At 60.0% G+C, this 19,418-nt stretch overlaps 1 protein-coding gene across 1 annotated transcript in view; it reads left to right on the forward strand.

Moving 5' to 3' along the window:
* FBRSL1 (fibrosin like 1) overlaps window positions 1-19,418 on the forward strand; it is an 84,199-nt gene that overhangs the window by 3,452 nt on the left and 61,329 nt on the right. The window contains 1 exon segment of the mRNA XM_070386360.1: window positions 12,630-12,830. Coding sequence (XP_070242461.1) covers window positions 12,630-12,830 — 201 coding nt within the window.

Raw genomic sequence — 19,418 nt, forward strand, 5'->3', positions numbered from 1 at the left:
GGGGCGGCACAGGGCATCTTTTCCCCAGAGCTTTCCCTCAAGGCAGCCAGCCCTTGCCCTCCGTGTTCCTTCGTGTTTCTCCGGATCTGGAGAGAGCGTTTGGCAATAGAACCACTCTTCTGGTTTGGCATCCTTTGTTTGATTCTTTGTTCATTTGCTTTTCAAACAGCAGAACACTTTTACCTGGATCGAGTCAATTTTTATGGAAAGGTATATTTTGAAAAAAGTTAGCACCAGACTCAGTCTTCTTCAGTAACTTCTGTCCCCAGCTCCTGGCCTTTTCAGAGCATGTTATGCAGCTATAAACACACTTGTAGTCTTGCGCCTCTCCATTTTGCAGAAGGAAAAGGTTATCTGCCGCATCTGTACATGTCTGGGACGTGTGTGTCCGGGAATAGAGATGGAAAGGAAAACACCCAAAATTATAGCTGTGCTCACAGGCGACTTCCTTTCTCTAATTCTCTGTTTCTTACGTTTCGATCAACATGTGTAGCTTTTATAATCCACAAAACGTACACCTGAAGCCGTACATGACCTGCTCCACTTAGAGTCACGCTTGAGAAACCCTGCTCCCGCCTCCGACACATCAGCAGGTGGACAGTGGTGTGTGGGCAGCTGGTTTTGGCCCGGCTCCGCTGCTCCCAGATTTTGGGGCCGTCCAGGGGCTCGCTGTATGTTTCCCCAAAAAATAATGGAACCCTTCCCAGCTTGGGATGTGAGCCTTATGCCCGCTGAGGGGTGGGTTTAGGCCTGGATGTGGCCCTGTGGGGGTGGGAGAGTCAGTGCAGGGTGCCAAGACACCCCCTTTCCTGGGCCACATTGGGGAGGGTCAGTAATGGTGATCCCTCTGCGAGTCAGGTTCAGTCCCCGCTTGGGGCAGAGAGCTGGTGGTCTGTGCTAGCTCAGTGCTCAAGGCCAGGCGTGTGAGTTGGGATATAGCCCCCGCAGCCCATGGACAGAAGCCCATGCTGTCGGTTAACCTGGGGGGCCACGTGCTCAACCCAGTCCTCAGACAGGGACAGTCAGGGCTGAGAACACACAGATGATTGGGTGCTGTGAGGAGAGCCAGCAGCCAGAGAAGCCTTCAGCATGGAAAACGTCCAAGTCTCCAGGCCAGAGCACCTCCTCCAGGCTGCCTTTTGCTCTTCAGATGGGGAAACTGAGGCCTGTGGTGAGTGGGTGGGGCCTTGCCTGCAGTCATAGGCTGGAGTTTGGAACCTGCCTAGGATGTGTTAGGGTGCTCCCGCTGCCCCTGCTCCACAAGGGCCCACAGCTTGTTGTGAGGTGTGCAGCTTCCAAGGGGGACCCTGGCAGCCAGTGAAAGCAAAGCCACCACATGGACCCTCGGCCCACCTGAGTGTCCACCAGCCCAGGGCAGCACCGGTTTTGCTAATCGTGGGGTGGGAGGGGCTCTGGGCCCAGCCTCAGTCAGGCCTGGCGTCTCTGTACCATCACTGTCTCCTGTTGTGGGGGAGACAAGCTTTGTGGGAGCAGTTTTGACAATAGCAGCTGCTGAGCACCTGTCTTGAGGACTTCCCTGTCCTCACACACCCACTTTGTAGAGAAGCAGATGAGGCCCGGGGAGGCCAGATCTTTACCCAAGATCTGCCCGCTGCCATCCCAGGCCACAGAAACTGCAGATCTTCCCCTGAACTTGGCTGCATTTTTCGGACACTCTTTGGGAAGAAGCTGAGCTTGAGCAGAGGGTGGTTCTGCCCAACGTGTGAAGGGTCAGCCTTTTCGTGGGCTGCAGGAGCAATGCTGTGGCTGGGGCTGGCTGCCTGACCTCTGGGGAAGGGCCGACCCCCTGAGCACCGTGGGGATCTGCGCCGGACTGCAGAGCCTGAGGCTGCACTGGGCTCCGAGGGCTCAGCCGCATCCCCCAGTATCACCCTATGTCCATCTCGGGAAGTAGGGTCACAGGGAACACTCCGTGACACACAGCAGTGGCGGCAGCCGAAGTCCTGATGGACGGTGGCCTTGTCTATGCTGGCCAGCGTGTTACCCTCGCCTGCTCGCGAGCACAGGTGAGGGTCTTGAGCCCCTTGTTGGGCTGGGCCGTTTCCTGGGCTCCCTTACGCTGGCTCACTCCCTTGTTCCCCCGTGACTGGGGCTTGTGTGCATGGCATTTGTGGCCTCAGCACCTCAGGCTTCCCTGTCTGTCTCACCTACACTGTGCCCAGTCCCTGTGAAGGCCATGTGGAGCTGATGACAGAGAGAGTGGTGGGTACCTGGAGGCTGTGCTCTGCCTGGGGGAAGCATGGCAGAGAAGGGGTTCCACAGCCTGGAGCCTTCCCTTCCTGCTAGTCAAGTTTGCCTGGGATGAGCGGCAGCCTGGGCTGTGGGGCTCCTCCATGGCAGCTGCAGCGGCTTTCTCTCCGCCCTTGCTCTGGTTTCAGGGCCGTGTGTGCACGTATGTACTGTCCGGAGGGTGGGGGGTCCGCAGCCCAGGTATGTGTATGCAGCAAATTCTGTTCAGGTGGGCAGTTCGCTGCCTTCTGGAGGAAAGGTGCTGGAGTCTGGAAACTACACCCCCTCCATGGGTGTGGGGGTCACCGAGCTGGGGGCAGCCAGAGTGACAGTGGTGGCATACACTGAGACACCTTGAGCCACGTGGTTCTCGTGCTCTGTGAGGAGCCCTGGGAGTTGGAGACCCTCTGCAGATGGGGAGACTGAAGCATTCACCTGGCTTCTCGTCTGGGGCAGAAGTCCAGCTGGACGGGGGCCAGGCCCAGGTGCCTGCTGTGGTCACACTTCCTGGGCCATGCTCCCTGCCCACACCCCTCTGCCAGGAGTCCCTTTCTGCACATCTTCGGTGACTGGGGATCTGCCTCCCTGAGGAGACATCCCCAGGTTCAGTCTTCATGAGGCCTCTGGGGAGCCAGGCCACTGCCCGTACAGAGGTTTCCAACACTGTGAGTCGTGTCACTGAACCATGGCCTCCCTCACTGGACTGTGCTTGGGATGGTCTCTCGCTGCTCTCAGTCACTGGGACCCAGGCAGTGGTGGCCCCGAGGCAGGCTGCGTGAGGCTCACGTGGGTCTCCCAGGCCTCTGGAAGTGACTGCTGGCCACCAGGGAGGGCTCTGAACCGTCCTGCCCTCCTGACTCATTGAGCACTGGCTGCATCTTGTGCCCCATGCCAGCTGTGGGCTTGGCTCCAGGCAGAGGAGGCGGACAGGTACCTAGACTCGCAAGAGACTGGAAGGAGGTGATGGGCTGTGATGACAGCATCTGCCATGAAGGCAAGGCAGGTGCTGGGGCAGGTGGGGCTTTCAGGTTAAGAGGCCGTGGAAGGTCTGTGAGGCCAGGATGACTGGTCACCGAGGTCACCTGAGACGCTTTCTCCTTCCGGGAGCTGGAATCTGAAACCTGAGTGGAATCGAGTGCTTTGGGAATTAGGGCAAATGTGGTATTTGGTTCCACTTCAGTGTGGAGAATCTTCTAGGACCCTGATTTGCCACAGTAGTTCTGGAAAGAAATCTCACTGAGTTTCCCCTTTTGTTCAGCTCACCAGGACTCCATGTGTGTGTGGGAGGAGAGCTGGTTTGGATCCTGGTGTGCACGTGGGGCTGGGGGGTGGGAGGCCGCTGTGCTGTGCGTGTGCGTATGTGGGGAGGGACCTTGACCTGGGAAAGTGTCTCCAGTGGCCCCGGCTCTGCTTCTCCCTTGGAACACATGTTTAGGGCGGTCACCGCCCTCTGGACTCTGCACGGAGCTGCGCATGTTGACCTGGCAGCTTGTGCTGGGGAAAGCAGAGCAGGCATCTGTGCCCGGCACCTGTGTGACCCTGTCAGGGGACCCCCACTTATGTGCCATTGCCAGGGAAGTACTAGGGGGCCAGAGCCCGGCCCAGTCAGTGGTGATACCGAAAATCATAGCGACAGGAACGACGACAGTCAGGGCCTTGGCTCACCTCGTCCTCCCAGCAGCCCCTGCAGCAGGTGCGTGCTGCTCCCATTGTCCTCAGTTTTCCCCTCTGAAAACTCAGGAGTTAAGTCACTTCTTAAATCTGCATGGCTGGCAAGTAGCAGAGCAAGATGAGAACCAGGCACAGGACCTAGGTCTGTGCTGTACTGGGGAGGGGCAGGGGACGGGGGGTGGAGGCCATGTAACCAGAGAACGGCAGGGCCCCCACCTGTCCAGCCTGGGCTTCACCCCTCTGGCCCGGGGCTGCATGTCTGACCACCCTGCTTTTCCTGTCCTTTGGAGGGAGGGCCCTCACAGTTTCACACTGAGTCAAGAGTTGGCCCTGTGGGGATCAGGTGGGACCTCCAGACCAGCCACCACAGGAGCTCCAGCAATGTGTGGCCATCAGCCATGTCCTGATCCTCTCTCCCTGCCCTGTCCCACTGGTTGCTCCAAATCTGACATCTTTTGCCACCTTTGGTGCCTGGCAGTTGCCCCTCTCCCTGCAGACACTCTCCAGCCTTGGGGGAGGGCAGGGGTGTTCATGGTCCTGGCCTCAGGCCTCCCGCCTCTCATAAGAGCCAGTCCCCACAGGGACCCATAGGGTCTGCCACAATCCCATCACTTATCTGACCTCACATACCATAGCTATCCCCTCTGGCCCCCAGGCTCGGCGCTGTGTGCTAATCCTCAGACCCTGGCAGGCCCCTGGCCAATGCTTTTCCCACATACTGCTCAGCCTGCCCTCACCTCAGTCTTGGCTCCACCTGCAGCCCCAGTAAGGATTTGTCAGATAGGAATGCTCATAGATTCATCTGGATAAAGCCAAGGGACCTTGACTCCTGGGATCACATCTCTGCCTGACCCAGATTCCCCAGGGATCCCCTGCCTGATGTCCATGGAATGAACCCATGTTCCCCTCGAAGCCTGGCCCTGCCTACCACCTCACCTCGGGCCCTGCACCCCAGGAGCTCCTGCGCGGGGCCCTGCCCAGCTCGCGTCATCACCCAGGACCTAGCTCAGGATGCTTCTTCCGAGGCCCTCCCATCAGTTGGGGCAGCCCTGTGCCTGCTCTGGGTCTCACTTTCCTCATCTAGGGGTGATAAGGTGGAAGTACCTACTAGTGGTCCTGTACCTCCCTATCTCTTCTCTGAGCTTGTTTTTCTTCATCCCCCACCCACACAGAACACGAGCATGAGATGGTTCAGCAGCAGCCGCCCTGGCTGCTCCCCTGCTGGGCCGGGCTGCAGCTGTGCAGATTCCAGGGCCAGAGGGGGAGCTCCCAGGACCACGAGCTTGAGAGAAACTGTGGCAGTCCTGGTTGAGCACTGGGTGCACTGTCTGGCTGTGGAGGAGCGGGCGCTGAGCCTCTCAGGTGGGGCTCATGGCCTGAGGGGCCCTGAACAGAGACCAACCTCATGTCATTGTCAGAACAGTGGTTTGTGACCATTAAATCCCAGTGTAGTGCAAGTCAAGGGTTGGCCTGGGTCACGGGGGGTACCCACGCATGGACATGGTGTTGGGTGGTGACTTAAGCAGATCCACTGGGTGCAGACCTGAGCAGGTGGCTATCTTTGTCCACCGTCACACCTCCTTGTCCACCAGGCGCTTCCAGTTTCCCCAGACCTCTGTCTGCGTCGTCAATCATCTGTCTGGCTTGTCTTTAGCCACAGGGTGGGTGGGTCTGCGTGTTCTGTTTCCAGGTGACTCTTCTCTGTCCTGATGGCAGAGGCTCAGTCAGTGGATATGGGAAGAGATGGGTACCTTCACAGGGCCTGGGAGGGGGCGTCCCTCTGGGAGGGGCTCCCTGCCCGTGTGCCAGGAGCTGGGGCCCAGGAGGCACTGGCCGAGGCTGCGGTCATCCTGCTGGAGCCGGGCTCCTAACTCCGTGCCCTTGCCTATCTGCCCTCCGGTCATGCCCACCTCACCAGGTGCTCAGTGCCCTGTGCGCACTGTGGGCGGGTGCTCGGGGTAGGCACTGAGGAGGAGCACAGTGGGACCAGGATGCAATGAGGCAGGTTCTGGAAGCTTCCAGAGCAGCAGAGGTGTCAGTGAGGACTTCAGGAAACAGCCCTCAAGGGCAAGGGGACCCTCAGGGAAGCCTTGCCTAGAGAGTCAGCATACTGGGTGTGGGGCTGGAGCAGTGTGGGTGTGACATAGGCCGGGGACGGGTCAGAGAGGCAGTTCTGACCAGGTGGCGCGGCTGGAGGAGAGGCTGGACCTGGCCCCACAGAGCAGCCAGGCCAGCTCCCAGTTCAGCGTCTGAGCCCAGACAGGTCCCAGGCTGGGGGCTGAAGTGCCTGTGGCCTTCCTGCACCTGGAGCAGGGCCCAGGGCAGGGCTTAGGGCAGGCGGAGGACCTTCTCAGTCCCCCATCTGGCCCCCAGCCCCCTGTGTGGGTGGGAAGGGCCTCTAGCAAAGCCTGTCTAGATGGAGGTAGATCCTCTTGTGGTGGTTCACAGGGCTTTGCTTCCCTGTCTCTCTAGGACTTCCCTGACTTTGGCACTTAAGTCCCATGTCCCCAGAACCCTCTTAGTCCCAGGCAGACATGGAGAGTTGGTCCCTTGGGGGTTGGGAGCATCGGATGCTGGTGGTCAGTGCAGAAGCTACTTGCTTTCTGGCTGGGGGGAGGGGAAGGGGTTACCTCCTGGGGAAAGACCCTAGCAGTAAGCCACGGGCTACCCCGGTCACTGGGAGGAAGCACCTGCACGTGGAATCTCTGCCCCAGCGTGTGAACCACAGCCTAGAGGAGCAGGGTGGAGGGGCTGCGGTTTTACTGAGGTAAGCGGGTGCGGGAGTGTTGAGCCAAACTTGCAGGTGAGGGGCAGCGAGCCATGTGCATGCCAGGGCAAAGGAAGCAGCTGGGCCAAAGCCCTGGGGCAGACAAGCTCTGATGGGAGATGACAGCCTGCCAGGTGAGCCAGGGGTGAGGCTCTGAAGGTAGAATGGGTGGGGCCCACACTCAGACTGCAGGCAGGTGGGATTTGACCTGAACTCCTGGAACCACAGAGAGCAGATGCCTGAACAGGAGTCGGAGAGTGCTGCTGGGGCCCTCGAGTCCAGGAGGTTCTGGGAGACAGGCAACCTCAGCCACCCTACAGCCCCCTGGCCCTGTCCCAGGGTGACATGGCCATCCCACAAGGCCTCCCTCCAGGAAGTGAAGGGGCAGGTGGGGTGGGAGGCAGTGGTGAGGTCTTGTGTGGGCCGTCCACTGGGGCCATCTGCGTTCTCACCCTGCTGAGGGGGCCGTGAGAGTTTGGTGAGGAGGGGTGAGCTCTGTGGGGTTGGGGTCCAGGTATTGGGGAACAGACCCCAACGTGGTTCACAGAATGTGGAAGGGGGCTCCTGCCCAGTTGGAGAGAGGTGGCCACGCCTTTGCCTGCAGAATCTGTGGCCTGGAAGGGCCTGATCCACGTGGGAGCAAGCAGCCTTGGCCCCCAGCGAGGGGAACAATTCTGAGTCTGTGTTTGCCAGTTTTAATTACTTTTATTTCTTCATGGTTGGTTTACTGAAGCACAGTTTGAAATTTTATTGGTGGTGCATAGTATTAATGTTTAGGGGAGTTAAAAGTATTCACATGAAATTGCCACAGGAAAACCTAATCTGTGATTTCATAGCAGCTTGCCCCCCACCCCAGTGGTCTGGGGAGGGTCCGAGGGCCTGGTCACTCGGGGGCTTCACTGCTGGTCCGTTGCCTCAGGCGGCCAGGGATTGTGCACCTCCATGCCCCGCAGCGCCTGCTCTGAGGGCCCCCTGCGTTTGGGCGAGGGTGCCAGGGCCTGCATGGCCGCATCTGCCCGTGTGTGCTCGAGGATGCAGCCCGGAGGCTCCGTGCTGACGGAGGGCTACCTGGACACCCCTCTTGGGTCACCTCACTTGTCACCTCTGGTGATGGCAAGGGCTGGCCACTGCCCAGGCTGGCTAGAGGTTCCTGGGTCGCTGGTGGACATGACTGCAGACCCTGGAGCACTGGAGTTTGTCCTGGCTCACCCTGCATCGTCACAGCCTTGGCAGTGCCTCATTGCCCTGTTTGTACTCGGGAGCACTTGTAGTAGCATCATTGTGGGCCTGCAGTGTGGCTCCAGAAGCAGCTGTGGGTAAAACCCCTGTGCCTGGGCACAGCTGCTGCTCCAACCTCCAGATGAGGAAATTGAGGCCGGCAGGGCAGTGACCCTGTATGTGCCCAGGCATGGCTGAGCCTTTTAAAGGGGCCCAGACAACCCCCCCCCACCACCACCAGACTGGCCTCACAGGCGAGGGCAGCCCCAGCCTTGGATACCAGGGGCAGGGCTGGCTCGTGCTCACCAGCTGCACGCACAGAACAGAAGCCCGGGGAGCTCTGGGAGCGTTCTCAGGGCAGTGACTCGCTGTGGGAGCAGCGTCTGGACCCCGGTGAGCCCTGCTCCAGAGAAATCCTGCTGAGATGGCGCGTTTCCTTCCAGGAGAGGAAACTGGTGGGGCCGTTGGCTTAGAGTTCATCCTCTCGAACCTTCAGGCGGGAAATGCTGTGGGCCTCTCTTAGAGCCAGGACGTGTGTGGCACGAGGCCGCCCGCCTGTGGAAGCCAGGGAGCCTCTGCACAGGGCCCACGCCGGGCGCATGGCAGCTTGGCCAGGGCAGGTGGCTTTCCTGCTCCCCCACTCCTTCCAGACGCAGAAGGTCCTGTCCTGGGGACCCACGTGCCACCATGGGCTGTGGCTGGGATGGAACTGGACTGAGTCCAGTCCTGGGGAGAGAGGCACGGGTGTTTCAAGTTTTCTGACAGTCTAGTTGTTTTTTAAAGAAAAATAACAGAAAAAGTGACAAGTTAGAACAATTCGTGATTGACATGTGTCTTTTTTACCACGTGAATGATGCAGTGGCCCTATATGTCTGGAGAGATGACCTAGAGTTTTCCTGAGGCCCTGCCAGAACCTGCAGAGGGGCTGGGGCTAGTGGCAGAGGGAGGGAGGGGTCCCAGCCCGGGGGGGTGGGGTCCTGGAGGAGGTTCTATCTGCAGCGCCCACCACATAAGTCACTCCCATGCTTGCTTCCTTTCCCTGTCTGTCCAGCCCATTTTGTCTCCTTGGTTCACAAATGATTGTTAGAAAAACAGATCCCTGCCCCCGCCATGTGACCCCTTAGGGCAGGTTGCCCCTACAGGTTTCATGGTTAGTGGTGGACTGTCCACACATTCTCTCCCTTTGCTCAGACTTCCATCACAGACAGCCCTCTTCTCTTTCTGGGGCTCAGACGTGACAGCTCAGAGGTTATCCCCTGGACCGGAAACAGCCTTTGTGACTTTGGCCATGTAGGCCAAAAGTGGCCTTGGATGGCCCTAAGAAGGCCCTGAGGTGGGTACTTGCTCCTTCCTCCCTGTGAGAGCTCAGCCCACAGTGACGCGTGAGGTGCGTACCTCAGGATCAGGACACACAGGGGCAGGAGGCTTACTCTTTCCAGGATGAAATGGTCCACGGGAAGGTGGGGAGAGAAAGCTTGCCACTTCGTGTGGCAACAAGAAAGTCACAGTGCCTGTATTGGGTAGGAGCGGGGCTCCAAAGGATGGGAGATTGGGCCCAGGGGCCTGGTCAGTGCAGCTGCAGTGTTCTGCGCGGAGACTCTGCCCCAGACTCCTGTCCAGGCTGCGGGGTCTGAGTGTGTGCACGCCTATGTGTGGGGGGGTTGGGGGGGAGATGCCTCAAAGCCCCGTCTCCTTATATCTGTGGGCCCACTTATATCTGTGGGCCCATTAGGTGGTGTCTGCCCATGCTTTCTGCGTTGGCGAGTGCCGCGTCAGCCTGGTCACAGGTGCTCGGTCAGATGGGAGGGTATGTGAACAAGCCTGCATTTCCGTCTGTAGACTGAGTGTGGCAGGCGGCTCCGTGCATGTGGGCCAGCCCAGTCCCGTCTGCCGAAGACCTACGTGGGACAAAAACCTCTCCCTCCCCTGAGGAAGCCTTCTGAGTGGGGTTACGGCCTTTTCCACCTTTGGATGGGAGGCTGGGGGGAGGCGGGGACCCATTGGTGGTCAATGAGGTTCTGAGGGGACAGACCTGCAGCCTGGCACCGACAGGTGGGGGTTCCGGGGGCCTCGCTGTTTTCCAGGGCCTGGGTGGGAACAGTTGAGTGACCAGGAATCTCTCTGGACTTCTCTGGGCCTTGGCCTCTGTCTGTAAAGGGGTTGGCATTCATGTGTCATGGGCACACCAGGAGTCCATATGTATTGAGTACCCTGCGTGTGGGAAGCAAGCTGCTATGTTCACCAATGCTTTCTGTCAGTGGAGGCACAGCCTCAGTGTTGTTCCCCAGGGAAGCCCGTGGCCATATGCAGGGCCAGCTGCTAACTGCTGTCAGACGTCAGAGCCTCCTTTGGCCTCCCTCACATCCCCAGGAGACAGGCATGCACCTCTGAAGTGGCTCCTTCCCTTCCACTTGCTTGTCTGCATTAGCCTTCCCTCTTTTTGGGAGTCCTGACAACTTGCCTAATGGGCCCACTCCCTCCTGATCTGATCCCAGGTGCCTGGAGCCGAGCTGGCATACAGTCGGCGCTCACTGCCACTGTAATGAGTTGGCCTGATTCCTATGGGAGGGGCAGGCGCGGAGAGTCCTGGGATCAGCAGGGACTCTTGTCGGCAGGGCATGAGGTGGGGAGCAGCCCCTTCTGACTGAGACAAGCTGGTGCCCTGGGGGGTTCCAGAGGTGGCTGCAAAAGTGCAGGTGATCTGTGGGTGTCTCTGGGGTCCGATAGCCCAGAGTGTGAGCGTGGGAAAGGGCTGTTCTGCACCCAGCAAGTCTGGGTCCCCCTTGCTGCTCAGGCAGAATCTGCCTGTGGAACTTTGGTCAGATCCACAACTGTGGGCCTGGCAGGTCATCAGTGGGGACCTGAGTTCCAGGCTGGCAGGACTGCTGTGTGGCATGGTGTCTGACCTCACGGATGTCCCAGGACAGGTGCCCCACCTGTGGCCCCCACAGCTCAGCTGACCTTTAGGAGCCCCCATCCCCACTGGGACACCATCCCTGTCTCTTCCTGGTACTCCTGAGTTGACATTGAGGATAGGGCAGGGGCGTGCAGAAAGGTGAGCGTGCGAGCGCTTGGTGAGGGGGCAGGCGTCACAGGGTGCGACATGCTTCCTCTTGAGAGGCTATGGATGGCATTTCACTCCCCACATCCTGCTTAAGCTCCAGGTCTGCGTGCCTGTGGGTTTGGGCCTGGGAGAGGGGAGGGATCTGTCACCACTGCCGTGTGCAGCCGTGGAGCGGGGTGGTCAGTCAGCCTGCAGTTTGATGTGGTTGCTCCCAGGCCAGGCCACAGGCCACACCAGACAGGGCAGTCAGGGTGCCTGGAGGGACAACTCCCAGTCTGGTTGGCCTCATCGGCGCCCCTGGTGAATTCTGGAAAGTGTGGGCCCTGCTCACTGGGTGGGAAGAGGGACGTGGGGAGTCTTCTTGAGGTGGCTGCGGACCTTGAGTTGGAGGACCCCACCCGCAAGCACAGCACCTCCTGTTTCCTGTCTTCTGTCCAGGGGACCAGAGCAGACTGGGATTTCGTTCTTCCTGCCATCCGCTTAAGTGCCTGGGGACACTTCTTGCAGGGCCGTGGGATAAAGTCACCGTTGCGCTCATTCAGGCTTTCCTCCTCGTCTCTTCCCTGGACAGATGCTCTTGGAGTCTGCTGAGTCCCTTGTTGGCGTTTCCTTACCTCTCTCTTACGCAGCCCCGTGGTGCTGGAGCTGCCTCCAGCTTCCCTGTGGATGCCAGCGAGAGGCACCTCACCTGCTCAGTACATATCAATGCCAGGTCCTCCTGGGTTCTGGGCACATGGGCAGGGCTGTGTGTGTTGGGGACTGGGGGAGCGGGGCATCCAGACCTCTGCATAGTTGGAGCTGTGCAGGCAGTGCAGAGGCTTGATGGGATGGGAGACCACATTGTCGTTGTCAGCATTAGGGTAACACATGCTTGTTAAACACCCACTGTGCATCAGGCTCAGCTCTGGGTGCTAGGTACAGCTGTGAGCAGGGCTGGCCCACATCTCTGCTCTAGGGCTGGATCTGGGGTCGCTGAAGCCCTGCACACCTGGCTGAGATGGAGACTGCTTTCCCAGGACGGTTCCCATCCGGTCAGGATGCCAAGCTGCAGGGGATTTGGGCTGATAGACCCACAGGTGGCTCAGGACCAGAGGAGGAGGCAGCTGGAGTTGCACCATCTCTGCCTTTGGCCAGCTACTGTGCTAATGGCCCTCAGCCCAGGGCTCACCCTGGTTTCAGACTGGGAATCTGAGGGCCACTCCCAGGACGGGCCATGTCTCACAGAGGCCAGCACAGCCACCAGTCTCAGTGCCTGCTTCCTGTGAGCTTGGTTGAGACGTCACACTGGGCCAAGGATCAGGGCACCCTGTTACTGGCTGGGCTCCTTGGGAAACACCCCAGTCATACTCTCCAAACCCCTAGTCCTGACAGGCCCGCCCATACTCATCTGACCCATGTATGCACTACCCGTCCCTTCATCTCCCTTCACTCCCCTCACGCGGCCCTCCCAGGATGGGAGGCTTCTTTGCAAGCTTAGAGTGGTAGGCTGACAGCCCGCTGTGGAGGGCGGCATGGGCTGCGGCCCCTCAGGTGGGCACTGGCACGTGCACAGGGCCCCACCTTTGGCACAGCATAGTCTCTCATGGTGCCACAGGTGGGATAGCTAACACTCCATGTGTCACCACCGATTAACTGGCTTTGTTCCTCCTCATCCCGCAGAAGGACATGGCCCTGAAGCCACACGAGCGGAAGGAGAAGTGGGAACGTCGCCTTGTCAAGAAGCCCCGGGAGGCAGAAAACTGCCCATCTGCAGAGCCAAGTGAGAACGGGCGGCCCCTGGAGGCAGGCAGCTCTGAGCAGGACCTGGAGACCCCCTGTGACCGAGGGAAGAAGAAGGTCCCTCTGCAGCCCACCAAGCAGGTGAGCCCCGGGCCCCTCCCACTCAGAGCCATGGGCTCTGTGCCTTCTGCCCCTGGGCAGCCTTGGGGCCACACCAGCACCTGGACACCACCCATCGGCAGCTGGGCCTCCCTGGCAACGTGCTCCATCGTTGTCGGGGGTGAGGTATGGGGCACACGTGGACTGGGGCCAGGGGCACCCGTCCGCTGGAAGTCTGAGGGTCCTGAATAGAGGCAAGAGGCACCTCGGGTGGGTCACAGCCAGAGAGAGGCCATGCCAGGCCAGGAACTGGGGGCGGGGGTGTCTCGGCTCAGGCGGGACGGGAGGGTGCACCGCTGATAGGCTGGCCCCGTTTCCTCATTGCGTCTGTCAGGCTCCGCCGACTACGGGGTGTCCAGCGTGTCTGTAATGCGTGGGGTCCAGGCTCATTGCTCCGTGCTCTCCATGTGCTAAACTTAGGCGAAGCGCAGTGTCTGCAAGATGGGGGGAGTCACATCACTTGTTTGGTGGCCCAGGTGCAAGGAGCAGCCCCGCTGAGAGCAGGCCCTCAGTGGGGGGTGATCCTTGCTGTCACCCAGAGCCCAGCTGGCATGGGGCAGGGAGACTGGGGCCAGGGGCTTATCTCCCAGAGCACAGGGTTCTGTCCTAGGTGTCGGCTCAGCACTGCAGCTGCTTTCCTCTCAGGGACTCACTGGTTTGCGCCTTCTGTTCAGAGAGGGGGTTCTTCTTGGTGTTTCACACTCCACTTTCAACTCCCTTGGGGATTGGAATGCTGGTGAGGGGGCAGCATGTCTCAGGGACCCGGGCTGGATGGGGGGTCTACAGACACACCTGCCCAGGTGGACACGTGCTCTTTCTTCCATGCAGGTGTGCTCCCCAGAAGGGGGGCCGCTCCCAGCCAACCACTGGGACCAGAACGGCCCGGCCCAGCGCCAGCAGCAGCTCCAGCCCAGCCAGCCCCAGGGGTCACTCCCAGCCCCGTGTCAGCGCTGCCAGCCCCGTCGGGCTTCCCCGGACCCCGGGCAGCCCTGCCAGCCCCAGCGGCCACTCCCGGGTCAGCGCAGCTGGCCCCAGCGGTCACTTCTGGGCCCAAGACAGCCCTGCCAGCCCCGGCGGTCACTTCTGGGCCCAGGTCAGCCCTGCCGGCCCCAGCAGCTGCTTCCAGCCCCAGATCAGCCCTGCCGGCCCCAGCGGTCACTCCCAGCTCAGCCCCACCAGCCGCGTTGGGCACTAGCCCCCAGGCAGCGCTTCCGGCGCCTGCGCTCCCTCCTGGCCCCGTGGCAGCGCTGCCGGCCCCTACGGTCCATCCTGGCCCCGTGTTACCTCTGTCGACCCCTACGGTCCATCCTGGCCCCATGGCACCGCTGCCGGCCTCTGCGGTCCATCCTGGTCCCATGCCACGTCTGCCGGTCCCTGCTGGCCCTCTGGCACCGCTGCTGGCCCGTGAGGTCGTGGGTGGGCCCGTGTTTCCGTGGCCAGCCCAGCAGGGCATCCTCAGGACAGCGGTGCCGGCCCCTTCGGTCACTGCTAGCCCAGTGCCAGCGGTGTCAGCCCCCTCAGTCGCTCCTCATGCTGCGTCCACGTCGCCGGCCCACCAGCTCACCCTCAGGCCAGTGCTGCTGCCCCCGGCGGGCATTCCTAGCCCCATGCCAGCCCCGAAGATCCCTCCTGGGCCAGCCCAGCCGCCCCCGGCGGTCACTGCTTGGTCTCAATCAGCCCCAGCAGTTAGTTGAAGCCCCAGAGCAGCCTGGCCCCCCCAAACCTTCACTGCTGGGCCCTGGACAACCATGCCAACAAAAGCGGCCACTCATGGACCCAGAACAGCCTCACCCACCCAAGCGGCCACTCTTGGGCCCAGAACAGCCCTGCCGACGAAAGCGGCCACTCTTGGGCCCAGAACAGCCCTGCCAGCCCCTGCGGTCACTTTTGGGCCCAAGCCAGCCCTGCAAGCCCCAGCCGTTACTCCCCTTACCTGAGCGCCCTTCACTCCTGGGTCGGCCAACTCCACCCCGGCGGCCTCTCCTGGGGCCCCCGAGCCAGCCACGGCAGTCCCTGCTGAACCTGGCGCGGGCCCATCAGCCCCAGCTCTCCCTCCTGGCCCCAGGCCAACCCTGCCAGCCCCTGAGGTCACGACGGACTCGATCCTCCACCCCTGCGGTGGCCCGCCAGGCCCCGTCCGTGAGCCCTGGAGCCTGACGCCCGTTCTCCCAGACCACCCCAGGTGTGGCTCTGCTGAGCCAGGCCAAGGGCCCCCTCACCCTGCAGCCTGAGACGTGTTGTCAGACTGGTCAGAGGCCTTCTCCAAACAGGCCAGGCTGTTTGCGGTTGGAAGCTTGAGGCTCAGCAGAGGCGGGAGCCCCCTGCAGGGCCACCACCAATCTGAGGCCCCCCTGCGTCAGGAAGAGAGGAGATGACCTCAGCACCTTCCCACCTTCCACAGGCTCACCCCCACTGTGCCCACTGCGTTGTGACATGCACGCCCCCAGGAGAGGGAACACAGCTACCCCCAAGGGCTCAGGCTTGGGGTTGGGGGGCGGTCCTTCAGCATCTCTCTGTGCCTCTAAAGTGCCCACGTGTCCTTCAGTGTTGAAGTTCCATGCCCAGGTGTACTGTTCAGAGAGAGAGTTTGTATGTACATGTACACAGCGTGTGGTCTGCAAGTATGCGCGTGTCCATGGAAAGAGAGAGAGTGTGTGTCTGTGTGTGAGATTTTGGGAGGTGTGCCAGCTGTAGGCCTTGCTCTCCTTGAGCCCCTCTCCATCTGGCCAGTGTGCATTCCCTACGCCCCTCACCAGGCAGAATGTGGGCACAACCAGAGCCTGGCCTGGGCCCTTACTTGCCTGCCCTCTGGCAGAGGGTCACGTTTGTCCAGCTCCAGGGTCCTGTGACTGTGGAGAGAAGACCTGAAGGATGCTCAGGGCCATCCATGGTTGAGTGGGTCTGCTGGTGCCAAGGAGGGTCCCCTCGGGAGTCTGTTTCCACCCTGATGGCTGGGCAGTGAGGCGGAGGGCAGTCTCCCACCCGCTTCCCCAGCTTTGGACCAAGAAAGCTTGCAGGGCCCAAGGCCATTCCCAGAATGTCTGCTCCCAGCCTCCCACTTGTCCCCTACAGCTTTCTGGCTCCCCAGCCCCCCAGGACGTCCCCCGTCAAGACAGACCTCACACTACAAGGCTTTCTCTGCTGCACCCCCACCCTGCTACCAGACCCACATCTGCACTCAAGGGTCATCCACCCCTTGCCCCTGGAGTCCCAGCACAGGTGGGAGAGCAGCATCGGCCACCAGGGCTCTGCTTTGTGCACCCGTCTTACCCGGCTGTGATGGTCACTTCTAGTACTGACCTGGTTCACGGAGGCCACAGACACACACACCGCACACCCCACCCCACCCCACCCCACCCCACCCCACCCCAGTTTCCAGGCCCAAGCCTTCCTCCCTGCTTGGTCGTGAAGACCCTGACACTCCGGGGTCCTGACACCCAGAGCAGGGCCTGCAGATACCTGGTCTCCCTCCCAGAAACATGGGGCTTATTTTTCTGATTAAAGAAAATAAAAAGTGCTGTGCCATTATTTTTATAATAGCATCAGTGTTTGTAATTTAACAGTTTGTGTCGTATGGAAAGTGATTTATTCTAACAAGTGGTTTTCTGCACATCTGGACTTGCCTCTCGTTTATTCCATTTCAGCTGAGTTGCAGGAGAGCAGCCAGGGGAGAGGGTGCCCAGGCAGGGGGGCGTCTGGCCCGGACATGGCTCACTGTGCCACATGGTGTGGGCCTGGGGGCATCAGCTCACCGTAATGACCCTCCACGCCCTCCTGGCAGCCTACTTAATGGACCGCTCCTCCTGTCCTGTTTCTTGGAGCCCCAGCTGTGGAAGGGGTCTTTTTCTCGATGCCACTGAAGGTGCTTCTCAAATCTTGTCATTGACTCCCACGTAGTGCCACTATCCCGGTGTTGTGCACAGAGGGTGGCAAGGCCACCCTCTCCCTCCCACTGCCCTGAACTCTCAACCCAGATGCAGTCTGAGCATCTCTGCCTCCAGGCCCTGTGTGTGCTCTTGTCTGGGCATGTCTCAGGCGGGGCAGGCCAGGACTGGACAGTTGGTCACCACCTTTCTAGGCCTTTGTGCTCTGGGAATGTTGGCTGCAGTACATGGGTGCCACTTAGTTGGGGAAACACAGCTCTTGGGGGCAGCATCTCTGATGGCAGGAGAGGGGCGGGGAAGAGGGCTGAGCCCACCCCGCTGTGGGTGAACTCCATGGTGAGTTGGGGTGGGGCTGTTCCTTGTGTGATCACTGCCGAAGAAAGGACTTAGGTTCCATCTGGACTTAGCAGGGCTCTTTAACCCCAACATGACTCTCTCTGGCCACAGCTGGCCTCAGGTCAAAGTGCCAGGACCCTGAGGGGTGTGCACTGGCCATAGAGGGGACTGGATCACATGCGTCGTGTCCTGGGGGACCCATGTGCATGAAAAAATACAGGTGGTCCAGTGTGACCAGATCAGTGTTCCTGAGAACAATGGGAAACCTGGGTTTTTCTGTGGATTCAGTGGGTTTTTTCAAACATTGGTGGCTAATTCTAATTTGATGACTCACCTTGCTGGCCAGAGGACACAGCTGTGTGGGCTTTGCATGGCCTGGTGGCAGAGGTTTGGGCCCTGGCAACTGTCCTGGCCCTGAAGCCAAGGGTGTGCGATGTGGCCCACCTCGTTGTGGGGAGAATGGGGCAGCCTGGCCCGATGGGCAGAGTTGGAGTCTTTGGAGGGGGGTATGCCTTGGGGGTCTAGGGTAGGCCCTGTGCTGCCCCAGGGAGCCCTTGGATGGAGACTGGAGCCTGGGTACAGTGCTCTACTGGGGCCTTTCTGGACCCTGCGGCCCACCTCTTCTGCAGACTGGGCCATGGGGAGGGGACATGTGCCTTCTGTACAGGAGCCCCTGATGCGATGCCTGGTCACTATTAATCCTTTGCTGTGTGTTGGCTGTTGTGGTTTTACTGTCAGGTTGAGTAAGGGGTGACCAGGTGGTCTGTCCAAAAGCAACACAGAGATGAAACCTACCTACTAAACAGGACCCCTTGGGATCCACCCAGTGGGTGGGGAGGGCCATGAGCACGGGTGACCCCGCTGAGTCCGCAGGTTCCCAGCCCTTTAAGGGGATCGCACGCCACCTTCAGCGTCCACCTGGGACACCTGTCCAGGCTGGTGGTTTCCGGGGGGAGATTGCTTGTCGGCTGCCATGCACAGGGCTTCCCTGCGTGTGTGTGCACAGCTGTCTTGAGCACAGAGGTGCTCCCCAGGTGAGCGCCTAGTCACTCCCCATGAGTTCTGCTCCTTCACGGGGGGGACACCCTGGGGAGGATGGGCCCCTGGACCAGCCACTCACTGCACGACGACTTTGTCAGCACCTAAGGCACCAGGCACACGATGCATCTTGACCAAGGCAGATCACCCCTGCCCCAGGGAGCCTCTGATGGGGCAGACATGGAATGTGACACAGTCCCTTAATGTATTAGAAGAGCCAGGCCTACATCTGTGTGTAGAGACACTTGGCTGGGCAGGGAAGCTGGTGGCCCTCCTTCACCAGCCAGAGGCTGCACTGACCACAGAATATCCTTAGCAGTTCACCAGGTCGGGAGCTGGGGTGTCTGAGGAAGGTGATGTCTGTGTCCAGCCACCTGCTCCTGCCTGGGGGGCTGGACATGAAGCCTATCCCGGGGGTGGGACTAGAGGGCTTGAGACTGAGAGGGGCACCACCCAAACTCCTGGAGGGGTCCCAGGGGCCTTGTTAAAAGGCAGGTTCTAACCCTGCAGAAGCTTAGACTAGCTCTCTTTGCTGGGACTATGATGGGAGCCACATTAAAAACATAAAGAGTCAAAATTAGCCCTAACATATTTTAACTCTGTATACCATCAGCACCGTGTATCCGCGGATATAGAGGGCTGACTGGGGCTGCATCATTTTATATAAAGGACTTGAGCATCCATGGAGTTCTGGTATCTGTAGGGGGCTCCTGGGGGGCTTCCCCAATGGCTCAGCGGTAAACAATGTGCCTGGAATCAACCTCCCATGGACACCGAGGGACAACTATATTCTAAATAGTATCATTTCAATATGTAGTCAGTGTGAAAATTAACAGTGGGATATTCTACTTTATTTTTGCACCACGTATCTTTCTCATGCAGCCCTTCTCAGTTGGCCTCAGACTGGTCCAGTGTGCTTCAGAGGCAGAAAGGTGTCTTTCCCAAGTTCACTGTCTCCTCACACTTGCCACTCTTGTTGGCTTTCTCATTCTTGCACTCAGCCAGCCCTTGGTTTGAACCCCTACCACTTGGGCAGCAAAGCCAAGCACCTGTCAGCCTAAAACCTCCCCTGTGAGCATCAGGTCCGTGTATCCAGGGCCAATACCCTCCACCTCAGAAGCCACAGCCCCCTCACTGAGCGAGAACGAGCCAACACAGCTCCAAACCTTCCTTCACCTCAGTGGGGAGCTTGGCTTCTGCCCGGGGATCGGGCCAGGACCGGGGAGCCGTCTTCCACTGCTCACTTCCCCACCCAGGCCGGCCCTCGGCTTCCACCTCCTAACTCTCCTTCTGAGAGGATTTCACTAGAAAA

The sequence above is a fragment of the Bos mutus genome, chromosome 17 (genome assembly GCF_027580195.1).
Source record: "Bos mutus isolate GX-2022 chromosome 17, NWIPB_WYAK_1.1, whole genome shotgun sequence".
In the NCBI taxonomy this organism is placed as follows: Eukaryota; Metazoa; Chordata; class Mammalia; order Artiodactyla; family Bovidae; genus Bos; species Bos mutus.